General features: G+C 39.0%; 1 protein-coding gene across 2 annotated transcripts in view; it reads right to left on the minus strand.

Annotated features, from left to right (window-relative positions):
- The window catches only part of LOC128624965 (mitochondrial import inner membrane translocase subunit tim16), a 172,885-nt gene that overhangs the window by 127,033 nt on the left and 31,483 nt on the right, over nucleotides 1–14,369 (minus strand). For both annotated transcript variants that reach the window (XM_053652919.1, XM_053652900.1), the window contains exon 7: nucleotides 6,721–6,771. In XM_053652919.1, the coding sequence (XP_053508894.1) occupies nucleotides 6,721–6,771 (51 nt within the window). The remainder of the gene's footprint in view (nucleotides 1–6,720; nucleotides 6,772–14,369) is intronic.

Here is a 14,369-nt window from a genome sequence, read left to right on the forward strand (position 1 = left end):
TTCTTCTATAAAAAAATATGCTTCTCATCACATCATCCCGTCAAAGTATTCGTTATTTTACTAAGAGCCGTTTATTCAACACCCAACACCGGGATGAGATGAGGACAAACATCTGCAGTTTGGGCCTTTTAAACAAGATAGCAGGCTCAACACACACATATAGGCCTTTTTCTGTTTACACTGTGTGCCATAAGATATACACACTCGTTATACAGATTTATTTATATAATTTTTTAAATCTGATTTTTGCCATAACTCTATTACATGAGAATAATCCATTTCTTTGTAAATGCATCAGTACAATTTCCACCTGCTAATATTCCTGAAAGAGGTGGAATTTTTTTTTAAACTTAACTTCACATTTTTAATCTGAGTCTTAGAAGTGTTGTATATAAAATATACATGAAATAAACACGAGGGAGACCTAGTATGAGTAATATGTAATCTTACTGAGAATTCACTGGGCTGGTGGACTGTATGAACAGATGTTCACCTAAGACACAACACACAGATAAGCAAGGCGCAGGGGGATAACAATACATGTATTTGATTAAGTGGCGAGCCAGCCAGGAGTCAGCAGGTCTCAGAGCGTAGGTGGAGTACACCTGCACGCGGGCAGAAGGTCAACTAAGAGACACACACACACACAGAGGCCTGGTGTGTATGCAGAAAACAGAAATTAATCTGTTTCATATTCTGTTTCATATTCTGTTTCATGAAAAACTACTATAGGGTAATGTACATGCAAGCACTATAAACAAAAAAAAGAAATGTAGAACAAACAAAAAATTTACTCATAATGTTGAGATGGTGTGTTTGAAAGTGTCCGTTCTCAACGAAAATCCAGTCAGGAAGCGACACAGACAAGGTCAAGTTATTTTTAAAGAGTGAACCAAGACAAAATATATTTTGGAGCTGGAACTGCACCTGCGTGATAAGGGTCGCTCAACAGTGCCAATTGATGTACGTAATGGTGTTCCGGGATAGCTAACTCTAAACATATTGATGTCTGGGTCATCCTGACCCTAAGAAAACTGTATAAATAGAAAAGCTTCAGCTCTGGTTTTTGAGATCGCATTTTGGGGCGTCTCAAACTGTGTGGATCTCGTGTGGTGGAACGGAACGAATAAACCTGGACCCTTGGTTCTTCTCACTCACGGCTGGTGTCTTATTTTTCTTTCTCCAATTGAATATGTGAGTATCTGTTTCTATGTTAAGTGTCTTCAGGTAATAGGCAAAATTTGAGCCAGCCATAACGGAATAATCTGGTTACTGACGAAATCAGATAACCAGCGTTTGCCATACTGTCAAGAACCTGCGACTTCAAATCCCAGTGATACCATAACTACCACTGGCCGTCTCTCGTCAATCAGAGTGACACAAGCCAAGATATGTTAGCTTTTAGCGTTAACCTCCAAACTGATTCAGAAAGATGCAGTCAGTGGTTTCATGTGTGTCAGAGGAAGCGTTTACATTTACATTCATTTGGCTAATATTTTGATCCAAAGCCGAGCTCATGAAAGGTAAAGGCCATGTTCAAGACCACAACAGTGGCAGCTCGGTGGTAGTTAGAGTTACATTTATATAGCGCTTTTCTAGGAACTCATTGCATGGGGTGGGGAAATCTCCTCAACCACCATCAGTGTGTAGCATTCACCTGGATGATGCGATGGCAGCCATAGCGCACCAGAATGTCAACCACACTCCAGCTATTAGTGGAGAGGAGAGAGTGATGTAGCCAATTCAGAGATGGGGATTATTAGGGCCAGTGGGGGAATTTCACCAAGACACAGAGGTTATACCCCCAAGTGTCCTGGGATTTTTAATGACCTCAGAGAGTCAGGACCTCGGTTTAACGTCTCATCAGAAAGACAATGTGTCCCCGTCACTATACCGGGGCATTAGGCCCTCTACAGACCACAGGGTGAGCACCGCCTGCTGGCCTCTTTAATACCACTTCCAGCAGCAACCTTAGTTTTCCCAAGGAGGTCTCCCATCCATGTACTGGCCAGGTTCAACCCTGCTTAGCTTCAGTAGGACACCAGGCGAGAATGATATGGCTCTGGTACCAGGATTCAAACTCCCAACCTTCTGTTCAGTAAACCACAACCCTAACCGTTTGACCTACCACTGCCCATGTTAGCCCTTACCCTCACAGGCCAGTAGCTGTCATGAGATGGGGAGAACTAGTAGCTCGAGTACTAGGACATAACGAAGAGAAAAAAAAAAATCAGATAATGAATTATCTGCATGTAAACACTCTCAATTTCCTTACAGTGCCAATGTGCTGAAAACCCTTCTATTTGAACTCTTCCGGAGATTTGAAGGAAGAGACTCTGTTGATGCGTCCAGCTGTAACAGTGTCGCAATGTATGATCAGACGGTTCCCTCAGAATACTGATTAAAATGGTAGGTGTGCTGCTTTTCCTCGCAGCCACTCTCTATTACATAAAAGGTCATAAATACTGACAAAGTAAAAAAACTTTAAGAAAAGGCTGTTCTCAAAAATATCATTTGGTAAAGATTTTGTTGTATCCTGCTTTTTCTTCCGTTTCCAAAAACTACAGGAAGCGCTCTTTTCTGTCATCTCTCATCAAAACCAAAAGGAAAGCAAGTACTGGTTGAGTTTAAAATGCAGAACAATAAAATATAGACAACGTTTAGACACAGACAATGTTAAAAAGCTTCAGGGGGGTTTAGGTAAGTTACTGATTTCCTAGCACAAGTACAGCCTACTGTGTATATACACACACATTATGGTCATGAGCCTACTAATGATGATCAGGTGGAACTTGCCCAGCCACGCCCCTAACAACACTTATAAGAAAAGGTCATATATGTTTATTCAAATTAGGTGTATGTACACATTTTTTGTGACACCCATGTGTAGTCCTGCACACACTCCCAGCTCTTTGATTTATACAGAGTTCAATTATCCTGAGTGAATCGATCAGAATTATTAAAGACATCGTCCGGCAATATTATTAAAACAGACATACTGTAGGTCCAGACATCTTATCCCGCAGTAAGTCATTTGTTACGTATAAAAGGATGCGCAAAGAGATTTCTGTACAAAAACTTTCCGTTAATTTTCACCATCAATGTGTGTTTCATAAATGGGTGATTAATACCGTGATACTGTGACAAGCGTGATATTTTTACATGAGGTTATTGTACAGTAAAACCCCTAGTCCGGTTTGTATGTAAATAAAATTTGGCAGGAGGGGAACATAAAAGAAACAGGCCGCATCGTTTTGGATTTGCCTGTGTGATATGAATACCAAAAACTTAAAACCCTCAAGGGTAGAGCCATTACAACCCTTTTGCTATGACTGGCTGTGATTGGCTCACTTAAGAGCACTCAAGCAAATGTGGTGTTAATGAGAGAGGTAACAGAGGCAGGGCCCTTAGAAATGGAAATTGAACAGAGATGAGAGGGATCTGGGATGCTGAGTCAGAACTTTTATTTTCCCTGCCAAAGCTTATTTTGTACAGAAGCATGAAGCACACGTTCTCGTTCTCTCTCTCTCCCTCTCTCACTCTCTCTCCCTCTGGAATGCAACGCGCCTCCACAACACACGCAGGCAGGCCAGAGTTTAGCGTGCTAACTTCCCAAACTCAGCAGTTCCACATGGTGTCTAACAAAACAGCCCACACTCTGTAGCCATCTAACTTCAAAAGGTCCAAAAAAAAAAGAGAAAAAAAAATTCTCAAAAAGCACAATCACTACACTGTCAATCATTCAACATTCAGCATTCTGCCATGCAAAAAAAATGCCATGGAGCTGGGGAAGGTTATGAAAAGCAAAAAAAAAAAAAGGGCACAACAGACCACAGAAAAAGATTGTTCCATTTCTGGTGATTAGTGGCTTCTGCCACAAATTCAAAACACCAGCACATACTGCAGTAAAACTAAACCTTCTATAATATGAAAGTGTGGTAATTAAAAAGCTAGAGCCAGCAAAAAAAAAGAGAAGTGGAATTAGGGACATCAACTCTGTTTAAAAGAGCAGGAAGGAATTCAGTCAGCATCAAATGCACACCTAAAATACACATGCACTTGCTTGCGTGTGTGTGTGTGTGTGTGTGTGTGTGTGTGTGTGTGTGTGTTTTTGAATAGTTTTTGACTGAATGTAGAAAACTGCCCACACACATCCAGGTATTTACTCAAAGAGGAGAAGGCTAATGTGTAATCCTTCTGGGCCACTGTTGTTTTTGCCAAGGCTTTCTTTACCTACTGAAAACTAAAAACGAGGCCCACACACACCTCAGCTGAAAAGACTGTGGGAATGTTTGATCTTTACGTCACCCTGATCCTAATCCATTTACCCAATCTTGTTACAGTTACCAGGACTGATTTACTCGGGCAGATACGGGCAGCTATCGACACCTTTATTCAGCAGCAAAACAAGTGGCTTGACAGGTTCCTGGACACAACGCTGAATTACTAGTGCATGGGAAATTATAATGGGAAGATCTAAAGCCAGATACTGCCAACCCAAACAGCATTTCCTGAATGGTACGCAGGCGTGGGTAAAACTACTAACCCGGGAAGCCTGGACAAAATGACATGTACAGGTTATCTGTATTTAATTTGTACTTGCCCAGTGACTGGTATAGTATGTTCAGTAATTTAGCGGTCACTAGCATTCAAACAGAGAAAGAAAAAATACCAAAGCTTTCTGCTGGTGTTGCTGACTTTGTGTTGTAGGCGCTTTTGTAGAAAAGGATAATGACGATGGCCGAGTCATCCCCTACACATGAATTTATTTACTCTTTTTGTGTCTGTGTTCATGTACTTAACCAGCTCGCCATACTTACCTGTTAACTACCATTTAATGTTGAAAATTAGACCCTGAGCAACCAAAACCCGGGTCGGAGTCACACTCAGCACACTGAACTCGAAGTCAGTGTCTTATCGGTACGTGGACTTTAGATGGTCAGCTCTGTGCGCTCGCTGATGGTGAGGAAGTTCTTTCTTCTTTTGTCCTTCAGTGCTCGGTTTGGTGCCATTGTTCTCCGCAGTCAGAACTGATCGTGCAGGTTGTGTATGGCTGTCGGTAGCTCTACACCACAGATCTATCAGCCAGTCCTAAATGGACCTTGAAGCGCACCTATTATGGTTTTGAAACGTGCCTAATTTTGTTTTAAAGATCTCATACGATAGATTTACACGTATCCAAGGTCAAAAAACACTTTAATGTGCTCATAATTTAAATTGCAGCATTATCTTTTCCCCCCGAGTGTCACAAACGACTCGTTAAATGATCCGTTCTAAAGGATTCATTCTAAACTCCTCCTTTCAGAGAGCATACTCTGCTCTGATTGGTCAGATGTCCCAGTCTGTTGTGATTGGTCTACCACCATCAGTGAGTAGCCAATAAAGACCAGAGGCGGGGCTTTTTGTTACAAACCTACGCAGATTAGTACAGGAAGTAAATCTGGAATTACTAACGACTCGTTTCAGCTGTTCAGAATCGGTTCCTTCTTTTGGGAGTCAATAACTCCGTTTGTCGTGCGCTTTGATTTTTTAAAATTTTGCAGACTTTTTACATTCACAAACAGCTCTATAACACACTACATGAAAGGTAATATCTGAAAAACCATAATAGGTGCACTTTAAAGTGAGCGTTTGGAACAGTGCTCAAGACTTTTAAATAGGATGTTGTTTTTGCAGAGGTACTGACAGAGAGTCATAAAAAAAAGCTGTCTCACTGTCACACCGCTTGTGCTGATGCATTGAGAAGATCAATAAAGATTTGGTCATCGATGGATGAAATTTAAAACCATTTCATTTGAATAAATTGTGTGGAATGTGCGTTCTCCTCGTGCACACAGCTCTTCACAAACCAACCTGCTATGATTGGCCTAAGGCTTTTGGGTTGAAGACCACTGTTGAGTCTTGGCCAAATAGTCATAAAGTGCCCTTTGGAACCCCTAAATGAGTAATGGTACATTACACAGCCCTGTAGACCTCATGGGCACATGCAAATAAGCACCAAAAAATAAAAAAAAGCAGTCAAAAAATTCACACTGCTAGTCAAACATTTGAAACATCCTGCATTAAACTTCAAGAAATGGGTTCACATAAAATAATCTAGAAATAGAAAACTTAACTAAGTGAAGTGAAAAACTGTTTTAAAATGTAGATAGATAGATAGATAGATAGATAGATAGATGGATGATCAACTGTAAGACAAATCTGGCCTTCACCGAACAAGTGCACTTGCCTGTAATAAACCACTCATTTAGAGTTTCATTAGAATCTGACAGTGGACAATGAAGAAGTCCTTAAATACAAAAATGTTTGAGGGAATTCATGAACAATTGTGGCAATGTAATTGTGAATTGTGAATAAACTTCAATAAAACTTTACAAGAAAGGCACTGCACAAATAAAACATCTTCAACTATACTGAGTAGAGCTGATATCCAGGCGCGCACACACACACACACACACGCACATGCACACGCACACGCACGTACACACACCTCCTAGATATAGCAAAAATCTTTTCCGCTCTGTTTCTGAGATTAGCACTTGTTTTGATTTAACTATGAAACACAATAGTGTGACCACTGAGAGGAGAACACACACCAATAAAACCCAGTGCACTAACCGCAGACTGCATGCAGTTTAGACAGTCGTGTTTTGAAACCCAACAGACTGGTGACTGACAGTCAAGTGATACTCAAGTGAAAACAGTTGTGAAGCACGGTACCTGGACTGCAGTCAACTGTGCTCTCAGATCAAAGATGCGCAGGTTTTTGTCCTGGAAAGAAGAGAAAAAAAAAGAGAACACAGATAAAGTCCTGGCACATAGTCAGGAGCGCTGGTGAGCATCATAACAGCTTAATGCATGATATAAATACACAAATATGTGGACATGTGAGATCAATCTATACATGTACATGCACTCACACTCAATGAAGACATTATCTAATAAATGTAGAAAATTCCACACTAGATGATAATCTGTCTGATTCACACCTGACAAAATTTATTTGTTCAATATTTACTACTCAGCATCCTGTACTGTCTCATGTAAAAAGATAAAACACTGCTCAGGGCTCATGTGCATCTGGTTTATTCTGGGTAAATTTCACAGCGTGGGGTTTGATGGTTTGAAGGATGACCCACAACAAAACTCAGTGCAATCAATGTAGGGGTCTCATTTTCAACATTAGTTACGACTGTATTTGTTTTGTAGTGTGGCCCAGACATTAGTAGCCAAAGTTCTTTTAAGTTGCTTTTTAGAGCTCAGAGTATAATTCATGTCTATAAACCAATCAGTGACCAGCGACTGACCCCCTCACATGCAGCGTTAATGAGGAGAGCCAATCAGAAAAAAAAGTATCGGATGATTGAGGAGAAGCGAGCGATAACAGAAACAGGATGTGACCGGTGCAGCCCTGTCTACTAGTCACCAAAACACAGCCCTAATTAAGGCCAGAGCCACACACACACACACACACACACACACACACACACACACACATTACTGTCATTTAGAACTAACAATTGGGACTCTGAATCAAAGTTCGATCTGTGAAAGGCCTTGAGAATCCCATTCCTATTATGCATTACCATAAAACAGTCCCACACACACATAAGATCGCGGATATTAACTCAAAATCAAGCAAACTCCGCAATTTTTGGAGAAGCTTGCAATTTTTCTAAATTACCGCAGACTTGGGCCGAGACACATCACAACACGCATTCAGCCAAAGTCCTCCGAGTTACGTGCGTCGAACATGTGTACAGGTAAAAGCTCTCATTCGCCAAGAAACATCACTGTGAAAGACTGCTTTGTGCAATCGCAATGTCGCCAATGCAAGTCATTTTCCGCAAAAAAAATCTGCAAATTGCATCAAAAATTCTTTACAAATCCGCAACAAAATCAAGCATCTTTGGCCACAACGATCACAAAAAAAACTCCTGTTCGGACTGATAAAACAATATTGCAACACTTACACACAAATGAAAATGAATTTAAAAAAAAATTTTTAAGAATTTTTGAAAAATAGATTTTAATTTTTTTTTTACAATACTCACACCAAGAAAATAACAGAAGAAAAGCAGTGTTTTCCACAAATAGGTGATACTTTTGCACAGCACCCAGCTATACTGTCGAGTCCCCAATTATAGGTCATCTTACCCCAAAAAAAAACTTGCATTTCATTTATCATTATGTTTCGAGTTGTCCAATTTGGTTGTGCCATGAATGCAGCTTGAGGTCAGAAAGGGAGCGGGGGTTGGGGGGGATGGGGGGCGGCAACAAACTAATGAGAGAGAAAAGCCAGATGGGGCAGGTGAAATATTCTCCATCCCTACTAATGCTTGGCTGTTATTTACCCTATATGCCATGTCGTATCCAGATTAACTTTACTAATACAACCTGAGGAGATATAATTTATTTGAGGCAAATCAGTCATATGTCCAGGCAGTCTATAGAGCATAAGTTTAACAAATTGTAATGAAGCTGAAACAGTTTAAAAAAGGTTATTTAAAAGAAATATTACTTAAAGAATAAGTAAGTAGAAGATAGTAATTATAAAGTAAATATTAACTTCATGTGAATTTGCAATTGCAGTCAACAATGAATATAAAGAGGAAATAATAAACAAACAAATGGTATTTATGTGGTATCACTAACAAGAGCTTAATTGAGCTATGAAGAGCTGAGAGCATGTGGGTGAGAGAGAGAGAGAGAGAGAGAGAGAGAGAGAGGCAGAAGAACTCATAACAGTTGAGCTGATGCAAGTGAAAATAGGAAAATACACCTATTTATTTACAGTCTTTATTTCTATTATCGGTCATGTTTAATTGTGATATCTAACTTACCCTGAAATTTAAATATAAAAACACACAAGAACCCTGACCCTCCCTTCCCTCAACAATGCCTTCCCAAGCAGGGTGCTGCAGTGTGTCTGCATAGTAAGTGACTGTAAGTGTCTCTGAGGGTTGCTGTACACACACACACACACACACACACACACACACACACAAAATTATGTCTACCCAGTTGAACTGATCTCGCCTATGATGACAAACTCTCAGACCAGCCTGTATAAGCAAAAACTCCAAACTCACTTATCAACCACTGAAACAATCCTTCTGGTCCGATTACGCTTTTCAAATACAGCATGAAAATATCAGCAGAGAGAAGAATAGAGAAGAGATTGAAATCGTGCATGACTCAGCTAGAGGAAAACCAGGCAAAATTATTCAAAGAAGCACAGCATAAACACAGGCAAGACAAAAATCAGTTTAAACGGGTAAGGACACTCTTGTATTTTCATCCTCACCACGGCTTTTTTATGGCCGAGTAAACTTGATGGGAGTCGTATTTTGCTAGGCTGTTATGGCTGAGAGCAAATGGAGTTTGACTTGATGTCTATAGAGAAGCGTGGCAAAAGAGAAGGTCTTTCCGGAAACTGGGCAGCCCACCCACGAGCTGTGTAGCCTCAGGGAGGAGAGAGCTCAGTCTGTGGAGCTCCAGTATAAGCCGGGCCTCTCAGCGAGGACTGTAGAGCCTAATAAACAAGCTATGAGTGCAGCTCTACAGGCCTACAAAGCAGGTTTCATTACAATCAACACACATTTAATCAGCATAACAACTGACCCTGTTAACCTCTTTCACTCCAAAACAGACCAAAGAGGAAAAGACATTTAAAATTCTTGGATACAGACTTTAAGGCAGTGAAGTTAAGGGGTGAAAATAGATTGGGTGCATCCATTCATTCATCTTCTATACCGCTTACTCCTTCTTCAGGGTCGCGGGGGAACCTGGAGCCTATCCCAGGGAGCATCGGGCACAAGGCGGGGTACACCCTGGACGGGGTGCCAATCCATCGCAGGGCACAATCACATACACACTCACACACCCATTCATACACTACGGACACTTTAGACATGCCAGATTGGGTGCACATACTGTCAAAAAGAGCATAGCCGACACATATACATGTTTGTTTTACTGTCCTTGTGCTTCAGTGGATAGTCTGTGGACTTGTACAGAACTGCTGCTGTAATCATAAAGACTGTCAAAGCTCTTATTCACAAAATGCTCAAACTGAACATCCGTTCTAACTGAACTATCCCATGTATCCCAGAAGAGGATGGGTTTCCTTTTGAGTCTGGTTCCGCTAAAGGTTTCTTCTTAGTGTCGTCTCAGGATGCTTTTCTATATCGGGTATAGATTTCTTTAGTGCAGATTTGTGACAATGTCTATTGTTAAAATCACCAAACATATAAAATTGAAACTAAACTGAAGGTACACATGTACAGTAGGGGAAATAAGTATTGAATGAGTCAACATGTTTTTCAGTAAATATATTTCCAATGAGGCTATTCACATGAAATTTTCACCAGACTTTGGTATTAACTCAAGAAATCCATAAATATAAAGAATTCACAACATTAAAGTCCATAAATAAAGTTGTGTGTAATAAAAAGGAATGACACAGGAAAAAGTATTGAACACACTAACTGAAATGTATTTAATACTTAGTGGAGAAGCCTTTGTTTGTAATGACCGCTTCAAGATGCTAACTGTTTGAAGAAATTAATCGCCTGCAGTATTCACATATGATTTTGACCCATTCTTCTAAACATATTGTCTTTAAATCTTGTTCAATTGGATTCAAGTCAGGTGACTGACTGGGCCATTCTAACGCCTTGAATTATTTTCTCTGAAACCAACTGAGTTTCTCCTTTGCTGTATGCTTTGGTTCATTGTCCTGCTAGGAGGTCCACCCACGTCTCATCTTCATCATCCTGGTGGATGCATCAGATTCTGCTCAAGCAAAATGAGCAAGTTTTATCGTTTCTGAAGAAACACGGTTTGCCAGCGCCAAAACAGAAAAAAAAATCTTTTAAACATCTGACATTCCTGACATTAGGTAAATTGAAATACTGCCTTAATCAATACTATCTCATAGTGCATTCAGTTCAACTCCTGACTTGTTACTCAGTTATTTAATAACTACTATAAATTATTCAGCAATTCCACTGAAACTAATTTAAAAAAAAGTTTTGTAGTTACAAGATTAAGTACAGTTTAAGGGAGTAATCTATAGAACAGATAGTAAAGAAATGCATCAGCTTTATAGTTTACAGATTTACTGCTCCCTCTCTCACTCTCACCTGCACTAAACACTTCTAGCAGCTATTCAGTAAATCCTTCACCACAACCAAGAAGAGTGGGAGTGTTTTTTTTTTTCAGAAACGCACAGCTTTCTTGATATGTACTGGTAATTAATGATTCATTATATAATAAATTATTGGTAGGATATATAAAAAGCCCTCTCTGCATAGCTGTCACTCAAACTCACAGAAGAACTATAAAATATGTTTATCCCCTTTTCCCAGTCAAACGAGAAAGACTAACAAACACACAATCATCCATGAGTTTATTTGAGCCGTATCCTCTCAACATTCCGCAGTCCAGGTCCAAAAACAAACTGCAGTGTGCATACAAAAGTTGCTCTTTATGCACATGGCCCATGTCATTAAAAAAATATGCATCTCCACGCCTCCAAATGAAGCCTGTCATGAGCCGTTTTTTCTGGCCTGCACCCAATTTATCTGCTCCCTGTGTTTACCGAAAAGGGACAAAACTGCCCGAAATTAAAGACACATGTTGGCGGCGCTGATTTACTTTAATAAGCAGGATTTGAGGGACACTGAAGGGTCTATTCAGTTCAATTACAATCCAGCATGGCAAAGGGCAGAACCTCTGGAGCTGGTCTGTGATCTAGTGTCATGTTTCTCTCGCTTTCCTGTTTTTCTGTTCCTTTTTTCTTTCCGCTCATTCCAGTCGTTTTGACTTCCCAATGCCACACGTTGCCTCCTCCACCAGCGCAGTCTTCAAACGCTCTTAGTTCAGTCAGTTACAGACGGTTTCTTCACTGCAGTAATGAAGTTATCTGCCCTACAATTAACTCGTATCTCCTAACATCTCTAATCGAACACAGAAACAGTGCTACAGCATTATGAAGTGGTTTGCTTAATGTAAAACAGCCTGCAGTGATGCTTCTGATGCTAATGTCTGGTGTTTGAATGAAGGCGAGCTGGCATGCAGATGCTTCTAGATGGTTTTATATTTGGCTATGGCAAGCCGTGCATTTGCAAATTCGAACTGAACAGCTGCATTGAAATTTCATGCAAAACTCATGAATTTTTTTTTTTATCAAGAATTAATTACAGTAAGCGTTATTTTCCAGCAGCGTTATTTAAAAATAATAATAAATTACTACAGGTAGATGAAATTTTTGCTGAGCATTTTTAGGCCAATTTTCAAATTGTGCAAAATTTTTGCATTGAAATCACAATTATTAAGCTAAAGAAATATATCCAAAGTCCTTGGGGTTACAGTAGCATTCTTTTCCAAAACTAGTCATCATTAACTCAGAACTTGATTCTTAACCTGAACTGTAAATTAGGTTTTCCTAATATTATACACAGTATGATATTTTATACATGTTGTACATGTTTTATATATTCTGGGTCAATAGTTACAGTACTGGCAAATTATACTGTATCAAAAGACCTGACTAACTTCTGTAAAGCTGCTGTGACTATAATTTAATAATACAGGTAAACATTATGAACATTATCTGTTCATTCAAAGTAACGTATTTGTATTGTTGTTATATCCACACTCGTGACAAATCAGGGTAAGTGTAAGAAGTTTAAATCAGGCGTTTACAGCTATAAAGGAAACATGGTAGCCTTTAGATAGCTAGCTAACACCCCGATGTTAAATAAATAATCCATAAACCTGACAACAGCGACTTCTATTAAATCATTATAAACAATGGTCATAACCAACTTTCCTTTAAAAAAAAAGATAGATGCGCTGACTGATAATGTGCTACTCGTTACATCATCCACCAAGACTGTTATCCAAGACAACACCTAAGAGGTGAGCTAATATTGATGTAGCTAGCTAACAGCTAGCCTCTGCTAACATCATTCCAATACAAATTAGCTATCGTAATACAAATTACAATACTCAGAAAAGCTAGAGATAATTTTTTTTTTAGATGTTTTAGGATTTTATAAGATTATTTATATATATATATATATATATATATATATATATATATATATATATATATATAGAGAGAGAGAGAGAGAGAGAGAGAGAGAGAGAGAGAGATGAAAGATATACATCTGTATATAATATATTTTTTTTAATTTTGTGACATTTTTTGACACATTGACACACTACAGACAATTTAGATATGCCAATGAGCCTACAACATATGTCTTTCGACTGGGGTAGGAAACTGGCGTACCCAGAGGAACCCTCCGAAGCATGGGGAGAACATGCAAACTCTGTGCACACAGGGCGGAGCCTGGATTTGAAGCCCCAACCCTGGAAGTGGCTTTATAATATTTTATTTTATTATATTTATAAAACTCTGGAATAACACAAATTGAACTATGGGAATTATGTTGTGATATAAAATAAATCTAAATAATTTTATATTTGAGCATCTTCAAAGTAAACACCCTTTTTGCCTCGAATTTCCAGAAATGTCTTCTTGCCATTTTCTCAACCAATTTCTTGAGGAATCCCCCCGAGATGCTTTTTAAAACACTATTAAAAGGAGCTCCCACCTAGGCTGGACATTTACTGGCTGTTTTTCGGAATAATTCGCTCCAAGTCATCCATTTAAAAAAATATATTTTTGTAAATAAAATGTTAGTATTTTAATGAAAGAAATGAATATATTGACACGCTCATATTTTTGTCTACAACACCGATTTCAAACATTTTAATCATACACCTTCAGATCAAAAAGGTTTTTAAGATCATGAGAAACATTTCAGTCAAGTGTCTCCAAACTTTTGACCGGTAGAGTGCATATGTATGTATGTGTGTGTATATATATGTCAGTAGGATACTGTAAAATTACAAGGCAAGTATACTTTTTAAATTCATTTTGCACACAGCAAGACAATGACTGTGTATTCCAGTAATTTTCAGTTGTGAAAACAAAAAAGCCCATGAAAAATAACTGTATAACATTTACGTTTCACCCTTCCCTAAAAAATGCTGATAAAATGTCCATATGACAGTTGCAATACATCAGACTTTAAGAGGGTGGAATTATTTTCTAACTGGCTGTTTATTAGCCAGTGTAGTATTGTACATGTAAATTTATGGCACTGACAATACCAGGGCTGAGAAAGAAGCAAAGTGCATTTTCTGATGAAAAGTCATATCTCTAGCCAAAACTGTTCTCAGAATTCCACCTTTACCCTTAAATTCCCACGTCCACTTATTCTCTCTGCTTTGCTTGCATTAATGGCCTCATGGAAAGGTTCATTTATTATTTCCTTCCAGAAAACGGTGAG

Source organism: Ictalurus furcatus, chromosome 2, assembly GCF_023375685.1.
Source record: "Ictalurus furcatus strain D&B chromosome 2, Billie_1.0, whole genome shotgun sequence".
NCBI classification, from domain to species: domain Eukaryota; kingdom Metazoa; phylum Chordata; class Actinopteri; order Siluriformes; family Ictaluridae; genus Ictalurus; species Ictalurus furcatus.